Source organism: Ictalurus furcatus, chromosome 4 (genome assembly GCF_023375685.1).
Source record: "Ictalurus furcatus strain D&B chromosome 4, Billie_1.0, whole genome shotgun sequence".
In the NCBI taxonomy this organism is placed as follows: Eukaryota; Metazoa; Chordata; class Actinopteri; order Siluriformes; family Ictaluridae; genus Ictalurus; species Ictalurus furcatus.
Genome location: NC_071258.1, coordinates 13,984,923 through 13,998,252, shown reverse-complemented (window position 1 = coordinate 13,998,252; position 13,330 = coordinate 13,984,923). Strand labels below are relative to the sequence as shown.

The 13,330-nt window shown below is 38.4% G+C and overlaps 1 protein-coding gene across 1 annotated transcript in view; it reads right to left on the bottom strand.

Annotated features, from left to right (window-relative positions):
• The window catches only part of cftr (CF transmembrane conductance regulator), a 29,568-nt gene extending 16,640 nt beyond the window's left edge, over positions 1 to 12,928 (bottom strand). The window contains exons 1-11 of the mRNA XM_053623098.1: positions 12,089 to 12,928; positions 11,217 to 11,327; positions 9,998 to 10,109; positions 9,205 to 9,420; positions 8,981 to 9,070; positions 7,021 to 7,184; positions 6,536 to 6,661; positions 5,963 to 6,209; positions 5,325 to 5,417; positions 4,217 to 4,390; positions 3,860 to 4,051 (exon numbers count right to left, since the gene is read on the bottom strand). Of these exons, the coding sequence (XP_053479073.1) occupies positions 3,860 to 4,051; positions 4,217 to 4,390; positions 5,325 to 5,417; positions 5,963 to 6,209; positions 6,536 to 6,661; positions 7,021 to 7,184; positions 8,981 to 9,070; positions 9,205 to 9,420; positions 9,998 to 10,109; positions 11,217 to 11,327; positions 12,089 to 12,141 (1,578 nt within the window). The 5' untranslated portion in view covers positions 12,142 to 12,928. The remainder of the gene's footprint in view (positions 1 to 3,859; positions 4,052 to 4,216; positions 4,391 to 5,324; positions 5,418 to 5,962; positions 6,210 to 6,535; positions 6,662 to 7,020; positions 7,185 to 8,980; positions 9,071 to 9,204; positions 9,421 to 9,997; positions 10,110 to 11,216; positions 11,328 to 12,088) is intronic.
• Between the last annotated feature and the right edge of the window lie 402 nt (positions 12,929 to 13,330).

Here is a 13,330-nt window from a genome sequence, read left to right as displayed (position 1 = left end):
CTCAGAAGAAGACACTTGACACTGGGTAAGATGAAAAGTTTCATGCCGCAAAAGACCACTTGACATATACAGTAAATGGCACGCAATATATCATACCAAGACATCACACACGATGAGACAATATATTTCATAAAATACCACCAGGAATGATGCTCACTTTAGGAGATACATACATACACACACACATACTATTAGCACAGACTGTAAATATTCCATACAGACACAGTGATCATATATAAGACCATATGTACACATCTCTATACTGATAAATCTGACCTAGAGTCACTTTTGCTCAACATTACATCTTATATGAAGATGATATGAAAATTGTCTTGGCACATTATGCTTCTCAGCAGATAAAACAGATCATTAAAATATATACATAAATAAGGAATGATTAAACACAGTTATGACATGTAACAATTCACATAAAGAGTTATCTTACCTCCTACTTGACACCTTTTGTCCAATTTTGGAGCATCAAGGGAAAGAAATATATCAGTAGTTGTAAAAGGGCTTCATTGAGACAATGACCTGACTTTACCTGGAATAGTTATTCTGCTGTAGATTAGGCAGAAACTTTCAGACATGACATGTGTAATGAGTCTGAAAAGTTATGTGACAGTAAAAGTGAGACGCACTACACAACCCCACTGAAGTCAGCTTTGAGAAAGCGAATGGAGTTAACTGATGTTTCTTTTTATGGTTTAATGAAGCCACATACATGTTTATGAGGTTGTCAACACCAGATCATTAATATATAGAACTTTCAGTCCAGCACTGTAAAAATACCATGACATGGATTCCCTTCGTTTAGCATACAGAGAAACTATCTTTCTTTAGAAATGTATTAAAATTAAACAATGAATAAAATATATGGTAGCACGAGCCACGGTCATCTCAACAGCACCGTTAAAACAGTATCATTAACAAGAAAGTGTAAATATTGCACTATTTATAAGTTAACCTGCCTCACTTTTCTTTTATACCACAGCACATCTCACAGCACATCTGATTGATCAAAGATGTTGATTAATTTTCTATAACAGCAGTTCTATATATAATAGCACTGGCTGTAATTCAAATGATAGGTTTATATGAATGTGCTTGTTATAATACGTTGTTACACTACACTAGTGTTATACAACCTACATATTTCTGTCTCTTCAGTTTCATCCCCAGTTAGTGCATAGTATATACAGTATATGTCCAGTTTCCTTACATTTCTACAAAGTGAAACTCATAGTTCTTTCTGTAATTTTACCACACTAATGACATGATCAGAAATAGTTGGATTTATCATAAAATTTGCTTTGGTTATTGTCACTGTTTGTTGGACTATCAGACCAATAAAATATAAAACTTTTCTAACTAGGCGAGTTTGCTGTCTCTACCCAAGGGGACTCACAACTGTCTAAGCTATCATTGTATGGGTTTAGCTCCTACGGTGTCATGCAAAGTACATTATCTGTCCTTATGCTCTACTCATATCATGTTCACGTAAACTTGAACTCATATGGACATTTTACACATATAGACATCCTCATACAAAATTATGTTATATAACGCAAATAACAATTTTATTGACATCAGTAACTGTAATTAAATTATATAAATTAAAAATGTAATGTTTTATTGCGTTATCAGAAAAAGTAATTAGATTAGAGTAATGCATTACTTTGTAACATGTTATACCCAACACCGGTGATACACTTAAAAAGAGAACATACACAACCATAGTGATACAACCTAATTAATTGTGTTAGCGAATTTCTTGCTCCTTCAAAATTGTAACACCTTAATAAAAAGAATAAAACAAAATGAACAGGTTTTTCCCTTAGGAAAGTGGGTCATGACTGTCATATAGATTTTGGTGTTAGATAAGCAGATCGTTGAGGACTGAATGTGACTATGCAGTCTAGGAAGCATTTCAGATCTGTGAGCCTCTTTTCACAAGAGACACGATTAAACTGGGGCGCTGTCACTCAACATGGCTGATGGCTGCATATGATTGGCTGTTTAGGTATCAAGAGATTGCAGGTGAGGGGGGTGAGCCATATTGAGTAATATGACACATTAATGCAGCATTGTATCTAACAAAGATTCTCAGTTCAGCTGCCAGCTGAACCTTCTGATTGGCATGAGATTAGTGAGACAGAGTGAGAGAGACAGATAGAGAGTGAAGGCTTTAAAAAATATAACCAAATAGAAAGAAAATGGGAGGTTCAAAAAGAGAATTACGCACAGGGATAACATAACAATACAGTTCCCTCCAAAACTATTGGAACGGCAAGGCCAATTCATTTGTTTGTGCTATACACCAAAGACATTTGGCTTTGACATCAAAAGATGGATATGAGACGAGAGTTTAGGATTTCAGCTTTTATTTCCTGGTATTTACATCTAGATGTGTTCGACAACATAAAACATAGAACCTTTTGTATCAGACCACCCACTTTTTAGGTGAGCAAAAGTATAGGAACAGATACGACTTGAAGTAAATAACAATATTTGGTTGCATATCACTTGGCTTGCAGTAACTGCATCAAGCCTGTGACTCTGCTGGTTTCTTATTTTTTTAAATGCTTTTCCAGGCTTTTACCACAGCCTCTTTCTTTTTTTTGTTTGTTTTGAAGGGTTTCTCCCTTCAGTCTCCTCTTTAGGATGTGAAATGCATGCTCAATTGGGTTAAGGTCTGGTGATTAAATGACCAGTCTAAAACTTTCCACATTTTCCTCTGATGAAGTCCTTTGCTGCATGATAAAGTTCCTCCTGATTCATTTGGATGCACTGCTCTGTAAATTGGCAGACAAAATGTTCCTGTAAACTTCTGAATTTATTCTGCTGCTACCATCATGAGTTACATCACTGATAAAGATTAGTGAGCCCATTCCAGAAGCAGCCATGCAAGCCCAAGCCATGACACTACCACCACCATGCTTGACCGATAAGCTTGTATGTTTTAGATCCTTTCATTCTCCATAATTTGGTCTTTCCATCACTTTAGTAGAGGTTAATCCTGGTTCCAGAACTTTTGTGGCTCATCTCTGTATTTCTTTGTGAATTCCAATCTGCCTTTCTGATTCTTACTGCTGATGAGTGGTTTGCATCTTGTGGTATGGCCTCTATATTTCTGCTCTCAAAGTCTTTTTTGAACAGTTGATTGTGATAACTTCACCCTTGCCCCGTGGAGGTTGTTGGTGATGTCACTGTCTGTCGTTTTTGGGTTTTTCTTCACAGCTCTCACACTGTTTGCCATCAGCTGTTGTTTACCTTGGCCGACCCATTTGGTGTCTGTTGCTCAGTACACCGGTATTGTTTTTTTTTTTTTCCAGGACATTCTAAATTGTTGTATTGGCTATGCCCAATGCCCAGTGCCTCTGACTGATTTTCCCTCTTTTCTCAGCTTTAAAATGGCTTGCTTTTCTCTCATAGACAGCTCTCTGATCTTCATGTTGGCTTATCTTTTTTAACAAAAAATGCAGTATTCACAGGTGAAACTGAAGGCTAAAACCAAGAGTAGCTGTTCAGGGCTATTTATTGTTTAAACAATCAATCTAACAGGATACACATATGTAACAAGAAATACCTGTTGGTCACATGTTCCAATATTTTTGCTTGCCTACAAAATTTGCTATGTTCTATGTCGTTTAACACATCTAAATATAAATACCAGGAAATAAAAGCTGAAATTCCTTTGATCATTTAATCTCAAACCCAATTGACAAAAACAAATGAATTGATCTTGCCGTTTCAATAGTTTCGGAGGGGACTGTATGTGAGAAAGAGTGGGAGTAAGAGAAATAAAAAGACAGAAAGATAATACTAAGTGGGTTAGATATGATTAGATATGAATTACCTCCTCTAGTTGGCATGCTTTAACCACTCTGCTATAGCGGTATTCTTCATAGATCAGCCCGAACAGGATGTTGTCTCGGATGGTGCCAGGCATGATCCAGGCAGTCTGGGAAGAGTAGGAGACCCGGCCACTGTGACGGATTTTTCCTGAGGAAGGGACCAGCTCGCCCAGGATGGTCATTAACAGGGAGCTCTACCCATACAGAAGATAGAATAGGACAGGTCAGAGATTGAGGTCTCACCTCAGACATTAGAACACTCATGAAATAAGTGAAGTGTTTCTCTCTTTCATAAAGAATCTAGTATCTTACTTAAAATATTTAATTGAAAAAAAAATGAATCAAGAGTGTAATCCTACCTTTCCGGATCCTGTGGATCCAGCCACTGCCAACATTTCACCCTTCTCCAAGTGCAAGCTGATATTCCTAAGCACAGGTGTTACGTAGAGGTTGGTGAAGAAGAGTCCATCTCCATTTGGATAGCCATTCGCTTTGTTCTCTTGCTTAATCTTCTCAAAGAGCTCACCAATACCCTGCCATAAAAGAGAGTCTCTCAAACACAACACACCCCTATACTGTTATATGTCCCTATTATAATATATTTGTGATTATTATAATTCTGTGTCCAGCTGAGAGATATTGCTATTACTGTTGTTAAACCCAGCTGAATTTCAAAGGAGTCGACAAGATCCCATGGCACAGCATGCCATGTCCAGAACTGGAAAATTAGATTTACTAACTAGTTAAAGCTGTTATCCCAACCTGTGACTGAATCATATTTTTATATGACAAATATAACATGATTGTTATAGCTACTGTAAAAAAAAAAAAAGAAAAGAAAAAAAGATCATGTTAAATGCAATGGTTTCTCATAGTAATGGGAAGATTGAACTGTTTATTTCATTTTTATTGTCACGTACAAGGTTAGACACCCTACAAAAGCACACAAAAAGCTTGTGCTATTGTTGTGTGCATTTTCACTGGAGCAGGGGTGTGAGAACTACCATGAAATAGAGAAGTGGGTGTGACTGGCTTAATCATTGACTTCTGTCAGGCAATGTTGAACACCTGCTCGCTTATTAATTTCTGCATGCATTTCTTATTCAAATGGGGCGAGACAACAGCTGACAAAAGGACACGGCGATTAACCGTGTCTTCCCACTGTTTAAACTGAGTATCAGTGAAGACCTGCTCACACTGCTTACAGGCAGAGAGGCTGAGAATTAGACCCCCTGACATTCACACTGTCACGCAAACAAAAGTTATTTTCACTATAAAGGCATGTGTAAAATAACATGGAGTCATATTTTTAATAAATACAAATTCCAAAGTATTTGGATTTCCAAAGTATTTCCATTTCTTTTTCCATTTAATATATCCAATGCTTGTCAGATTCAGGGCAAGCACTGCAAAATGTTAGTGTTTTGAAATTTTCAGATGGACAGAGAAGTCCACTGAAAAGACTACCTCATCCCAGGAAGCTGTGATGTTTTCAAGTTCCATGTCTGTAATGCTGAGGTCATACTCCATCAGTTTGTATTCTTCTTTGCTAAGAAAATCCTAAAACAAAGAATAATGAATAAGGTTTGAGGCACATTTTTGGATACAGTCTGAGATAGAAACCGTTACCTTGGGGCTTGTTTCAGGACAGTACAAACAGTTATACAATGATACAAAGAATCCGCCATGCTGTGCAGTTTTGAGCAGTGCTGAACCACAGCACAACAGGTCGTGTCTTTTTGGTTAAAAGGTTGTAGTGTGAATAAAAGCTGCCAGTTTAGGCACTTTTGAAAATGTACTGTTACACACACCAAGCTAAGACAACTATTATCAGGTTCACATGGTCTAGGAATCACTGCAGAAATCCTCATAACTATCCCCTTTTCTGTGTTCTAATTATTTTAATAAATAGCTTTGCACTACAAAGACAGAAGTGCATACTGAAAACAACTGCTTACTTCTTTGATATTTTGATTCCACAAAATATCACAATTTAGGCCTCAAACAATAACCATAAACCAATGTTGCTCATACCAACCATGCCACAACTAAAGCATGGGTAATTGAGCTTGACACACATGTCATATTAGATGAAAATTCTTTACCTCAATTTTCCAGATGAGCCTGATGGTGTCGTACCACATCTGGATAGAAGCAGGCAGCTGGCGAGTGACGGTCATGCGCAGCACCATGCAGTATGAGAGAGTAGTAAAGATGCGTCGCACGGTGATGCCTGTGGTAAGGGCTTGGGGCACCACTGCTGCCATGATCACCCATATAGCAGAGAAGAAGTAGGCAGAGCTGTAGAAGTAGCGCAGCGAGCCGATCTTCCTGGTCAGTTTTACTTCATCCCTGAAAGCAGACAGGATGAAAGCAAAACAAAATGCTTTAAATTTCCATTGAGCTCTGAATTCACTGAATAAAACTGAGTATAAGAAGAGACCTGGCTTCCTGTTTAACAAGAAATTAGCTATATCGCATCACACTTTTCACAAATGATAATAAATGTACAGTAGGTGTCAGTAGTGTTGAAAAAATGTGTAATAAAAAAGTGTAATAAACAAAGGCTGAATTAGCTTAGGGAAAGAAATCGTTTCTTGCTTACAAGGCATTTTCAAGTTCTAATACATCTTTTTTTTCACTGTAGGAAATACTGTTTTGGTCACATTTTATCTTACTGTCTGATATTCTTGATGATGGTCTCCATGATCTCCTCCCAGCCATAGGCTTTCACTGAGTGCAGATTCTCCATAATCTCCGAGGTCAGGGCAAGACGCTTATTAGTAAGCAGTACCCTTTTTGCTCTTATTTAAAAAGACAAAAGAGAGAATACATTACGGTTGGAGAGGGTCAATGATTTTTTTTGGTCATCTAGCTGGGCACAGACATTGAATTTGTCTGAATTGAGCAAAGCTGAAAGATGCTAGCACCAGCCTTTCCCAGCTATGTTTACATTTCTCAAAAGCACAAGGCAAACCAAGGTCCTGATTAGATCACAAGATCTAAGCTAACTGTTCTAACTAATCGAAAAGCCCAACCAGCAGCAGACTTGAGTGGAATGTGGGTTTTGGTGGGAGTGATGTAATGAGATAGTAGAGAAAAATGTACAAATCCAAAGCACGAATCTATGCGGTACTACAAATATGAATAGGTGAAAACTTACTGGTAAGGTCCCATTTTATGAGAAAGACAGGCTTGGATGACTCCCAGTAGGGAGATTGCAGCAAGGGCACAGAAGCTGTTGAATTCTATGAGTTCCCAAATTAGTCCCACACACAGGATACACTGCAAAGGAGATATCCATACAAAGTGGGCCATGCCCAGGCTCTGTACAGCGAGCACAGTTTCTGGTTAATTTTCAGCAGACTGTGAGGTATGTTATATAGTCCCCTCCAAAAGTATTGGAACAGCAAGGGCAATTCTATTGTTTTCAATATACATTGAAGACATTTGGTTTTGAGCTCAAAAGATGAATGAGACGATAGATCATTTCAGCAAATTTCAGCTTTCATTTTCTCATATTTACATCTAGATGTGTTAAACAACTTAGAATATAGCAAAAGTATAGGAACAGTCTTAAAGTAAATTAAAGTAAATAACACCTAATATTTGGTTGAATATCCCTTGCTTCCAATAACTGCATCAAGCCGGTGAACCACTGACATCACCAAACTGTTACATATTTATTTTGTGTTATTTTTCCCTGGCTTGTACTGCAGCTTCTTTCAGTTGTTGTTTGTTTTAGGGGGTTTCTCCCTTCAGTCTCCTCTTCAGGTGGTGAAACGCATGCTCAACTGGGTTCCTTTCCCCCCTGCCCGGTGAAGGTTGTTGGTGATGTCACTAACAGCTCTCACAATGTTTCTGTTTCTGCTTTCCATGGCCGACCTGTTCCATGTCTGACTGTTAGCACACCAGAGTTTTTTCTTTTTCAGGACATTCCAAGTTGTTGTATTGGCTATGCCCAGTGCTTGTGCAATGCCTCTGATAGATTTTCCCTCTTTTCCCAGCTTCAAAATGGCTTGTTTTTCTCCCATTGACAGCTCTCTGGTCTTAATGTTGGTTTATCCTTTCTAATAACAAATGCTGTCTTCACAGGCGAAACCTATGACTCAAACCAAGAGTAGACATTCAGAGCTGTTGATTCTTTAATCAAGCAATTTAAGATGTAAATATGAGGAAATGAAAGCTGAAATTCTTATCTGTCGTCTCATATTCATCTTTTGACCTCAAACCCAAATATCTTCAACGTATAGCGGAAAAGAATCAATACCGTTTCACTGGCAAAAATAAGAGAGCAGTAGGATTGAATCATAGGTTGCATTCAAATATACCTTTGTCTAAAACACAGTTCAAGAGAGAAATTAATTACTGACACTGTTACGCAATATGGAGTTTTGGTTTATTTCATATAACTGGTAAGTGCATAATAGTCTATGAAGCTCAAAAACAGTTTAAATTGTCAAATTATGTAATGGTCACATGAGAAAAATAGTATGTAATAAAGCATATGTGGCTTTATTCCATTTTGTTGGCTGCCACACAATTAATCTACAGAAGAAACGAATATCTATCTGTCACTTCACAATGCACCTTAGTGCTACCTTTTAGACACATAAATACACACAAGCAAGGACAGGTCTGAGTGGTTGTTAGCAATAAAAAAACACTCAAATCTACAAAAATGACATTCTCATCACATTCAGTACATCATTAGAGGAATTGTGGGACATTTGTCTTAGAACTACACTTAAAAAAAGGCTAAATTTGTGTATGTTCTCTGAATCAAAAAGTTTCACACCCATCACATTTAATACAGGTGATAATTGTCTCAGAGAACTTGCAATGTGTATCAAAATTCATCACCCTGGCTCAACTTTCCTGAAGGGTTCTAAAGTTCATCCTCCTTTGCTTCACTTGCACAGTGATGCACAGCAAATTCTGATATGAAATGTTTTACCTATTGACTTTTAGGTGTCAAAATGTGTGTTCGTTGTCGACTATAGTGAAGCAGGGCACTAAATTGAGTGCAAAAGTGTAACATGCTCACTAAATATCAGTTTTAGAATAACATGTGTATAGGCAGCAACCAATAAACAGAAAAACAAAATTCTACTTGTACTTGCCTGATCAAACTTGCCCAGGTTGGCTGACATCAGGCTGACCAGCTGCCCTGTACTGATCTTATCCAAAACTCTACTGGACAGCTTTAGTGTCTTAGGACCAAGAATAAAGAAAAATCTTTTAGTCTATAACCTAACAGCATACTTTCTAAACAACAATGAACCAGCAAATCCTAAATACAAATACATGTTGATGTTCAACTACATTTGAGCTTATTGCAGCACACCTTTTTATAAATTAAGCTGAAAAGGGCAATGCGGATCTGCATGCCCAGGTGGTGCAGCCCAAACATGGCGGGCTGCAGCAAGAGGAAGCGGGTGATAAACAGTAGGCCTAGGCCTAGCGCCAGAAAGTAGCCCTGTTCTCTCTCTGGCGCATGGTAGGGGTCGAATGAGGCGATGATTCTGCCCAAGAGCTGCGGCTGCACAGTTTTTGTGGCTTCCTGCACAAGAAATACGGGAATGTGAGACTAATGTCAACTTGATTCCACATAATGATCTTAATTCTCATAATGTATAACAAAATGCATATGTTGTAATATCTAGCCACAAAATGAGTCTAAAATAAACAATTCGACAATATAACACAAACTTTGAATTACGCACAGGAAATTTCTAGTGAATACTCTACCAGAATACACACATATCATTACATACTGAACAGTGAATATACTGCTACTGTATTTTTACACAAACTTTGGCATTTTCTACATGACCAATGACAACAAGAGGATCACTCCATTGAAGGTACTGCTAGACACATGAGCAGAGTCACACATACTTGTGAGCTGCACCCTCAATAGCCTGACGACTCTGACGCAACCACAGAGGAGCAGCAGATTGCCAGCCACAAGCTAGCACTCATAATATGCATATACATTCAGACTTCTAGACTTTTTTTTATTTTAGCACATGTATAAGCATATGCACAAGTTTCTGCATTTCAGATAAAGACAAAAAGTGACCGAGCATATAACATTAAGTACAAATTTGCACATAATTACACGTTTAGACACTTACCCCTAAATAGAGGAGGATTCCAAATAATATAAAGGGTCGAATGAAGCATCGGGAAAGTGCTCGTAGGAGACTGGGTTTTTTCTTTGCAGATATAACTTCTCTGTCCCATTCTCTGTGTGTGGAGATACAAGAAGCCCAAAAAGAACAATTAAACAGCTCTCCACATCCTCCTATCCACTGTAAAACTGGTGGAGTCCACATTGTTCAGGACACTCGTACATAACCACGGTGATTTTGTTCACTTATTAAACACAGCAAAGAGCCCTTCACAAACAGAACACTGTTCCAAGCTCTTCATTGTAGAAAAAGTTCACATTCTCACAAGACGCGTGTGTTTGAGGAATTAAAAATACTGCACACCATCTATTACCCACTAGGGGCTTGGCACTTTAAAAGGTCATTCTTGATGCCCATTAAATTGGCACCCCAGCTCAAGCAAACATATTGTTGGCTATGTGAAACATTGCATGCAAGGGGTTTTACTGGAAGAAGCAAGGTGGCATTTACCCTGTTACCCTGAAACACCACATTAATACTTTGACTCAAAGGCGTGACATTTAAGCCTTTAGACGTCTGGGGAAGACAATAGGAACTGGAGCAATGTGTCCTGTTAGCAGTTCTTCATGGTGTAAATATGGCCATGTTTAAGTTTTGAGTCACACCTCCAGTCCCTTCATCCCATCACTGAATGAAGATGCACTAAGGATACTAACAGGACCGTGACACTAAAGATTGCAACAAATTACAGAATAATATTTCACACAAGACCTTTTTTTTTAAGAACTGTAGTGTCGTAATAGCAATTTGTAAGGAGAAACGAGCACTTTTTTCTGATTAGACTTCCAAAAACACATGTTCTTTATTCCACTATACCCAAAACTTTTAACCATCGTACGCATACCCTCAAAAGGTACAATGGTGTTTCACAAGGTCCCGTAATGTACCGTCATACTTTCCTGCAGCAGTTTTATTCCTCAAATGTTTGTCTGTACCATGAAATCCCTATATACTATTCAGCATGTGCTTGATCCAATTACCTGGGCTCTCACACTTCAAAAAAAGGAGGTGTGATTTACATCCATGAGGATTGGATATGAAGGTGTTGAACACATGCTACACATAGTCAGTGATCTACAAATTATATATGCAGTGCACTTTTGGAAATCTCCCACATTTAAATGAGCCCAGCATGCAAGAATGGCGTGTTGAGAATACAAACTTTTCCAGACGCTCTGCAAGCACGTCCGCAGCATCCTGCGATGGAGTCTGATACACATCTGATGTCTTCAGCTTTTTCCTAAAACCCTTTCGCATAATAGGGCTTGTCCACCTGCAAACAGCCAGAAGAGACTTGTTATCAATAATAATGGCATGGGCCTTGCTCTTAATAACTATGCATCTGCATCAGTGAGGTTTGTTTACGTATCATTCAGACATTAATCTCTAAAGCTGTTACACATTTTTCCCCCCACACGGTAAGATTAAATTGTCAAATTAATACTTCTATCCAGTCGAACACTTGGTTTTAATCAAACACTGGGAATTTCTCTGCATGCCATCTCTCTTAAAAGATTCACATGAAGTATAATTCAGAGTGGTTTAATGATCATGTTGTTACCCTACATTTGATGTGAACTGTATGTATGAATGAATGTGAAGGGGTTGTTTTTTTTTTCTAGCAGGTTTTTGATACAACAAACAGATGGAAAAATTTCTTCCTGACAAATACTCTATTTAAAAAAAAAAAAAAAAAAAATTGTACTAAACTGTACATGTTCTTGTTTCCTTGTTATCTTTCACCTGAAAATGTGAATATATTGTACCTTTAGGTATTTAAAATTGTAATGGGTTATAGAGGAAAGTTTTAAAGGTACACCACCTACACCTTTCATAGGTAAAAGCTACACGTTACAAACGACAGACCCTTGAGTGGACCTACTACAGTTTAGTTGTATATTTCTTTTCTGAGAGTGTATAGACTAAGAGAAATATCTACACTTGTGTTAGAGTGTCCAGCGGGACAGTAGGTGTTAATGAAATACTGTACGCATTACAGTAACTCACTATGTGAACATTGCAGTTGGAACTTACCAGAAAAAGTATCTCGAAAGGAAGCCAGCATCATCCACAGGTGATCTCTGCATCCTAAAATAAGCACAGGAGCGCCTCTGTTAAACATAGAAGGCGTGCCGCTTGTACATGAGGAATCTTTTCACACACGTTCCTCTCCACTTTCAGATTCGGTGTGTTTTTATTAAATAAACTCTTCGCCGAGGAGTCGCTTGTGTGAACGAGGCGTCTGTCGCCACACTGAGAAGCTTTGAGTGAGCGCGCGCGCGCCTCGCCTCAGTCACAGCCTAGCACAGGAACCAGTGAGAGATTTACACTCGCCAGCTCTCCAGTCAGAGAAACCACGGTCATGTCACTCCTACACGGACAGGCTTTAAAGAGATGACCATTGTTGGAAAAAAAAAGGAAAAAAAAAGCAGGAGGGGGGTGAATATATTGTGGGAAAACGGTAGACAAACTCGTGAGGTAGCGTTCACGTGTAAATCATATAACAATGAGAGGATATCATTCACTCTCGTGCAGAATATCAATAAAGTAAAAAGATGAACAGTATTTTTCAACGTTGTGGGTCATGGACATGGATTAATTCTTACATCCTGTACAAATGCATCAGTGATGGGATCAGGAATGAATTTAGGTGGACAACACACTTAAAAGTAATAAAATAATAATAATAATAATAATAAATATGAACCACCCCATATGATTAACAATGTAAACTTCACAAATATAACACACATTAGCTGAGGCAATGCTACAGGACAGGCAAGGCATGCAATATTTGGTGCTCTGAAAATTAAGGCCCCTGAGACTCAGATCTCTTAAGTCTAAGAAAATGTCCACTGTCTAAAACCAGGAACCTCAAACCAAATGCGCAGAGCATATCAGTATTAGGCTATTCAATCATCATTAGTAAGCCCTTTTCAGGGTTATGGTGGATCCAGAGCCGATCCTGGATACATTGGGCGTGAGGCGGGAATACACCCCGAATGAGGAGGTGGGAGGAACCTGGAACCTGGAGGAAACTCACATGGACACAAGGAGAACAGGTGAAACGTAACATTGACACTAATTCAAGCTCAGGATAGAACCTGAGACCCTAGAGCTGTGAGGGAGCAACACTACCTGCTGCAGCACTGGTCATTGCTGCCTTCTCAGCCTTACTGCCAAAGCTAAAATGTTAGTAAACAGTTGTGCTGTTTATTAACCTGTGTGACATAATGATTATTTAGCAAGTTGCAGAAGCATTGGGACTACACTCAA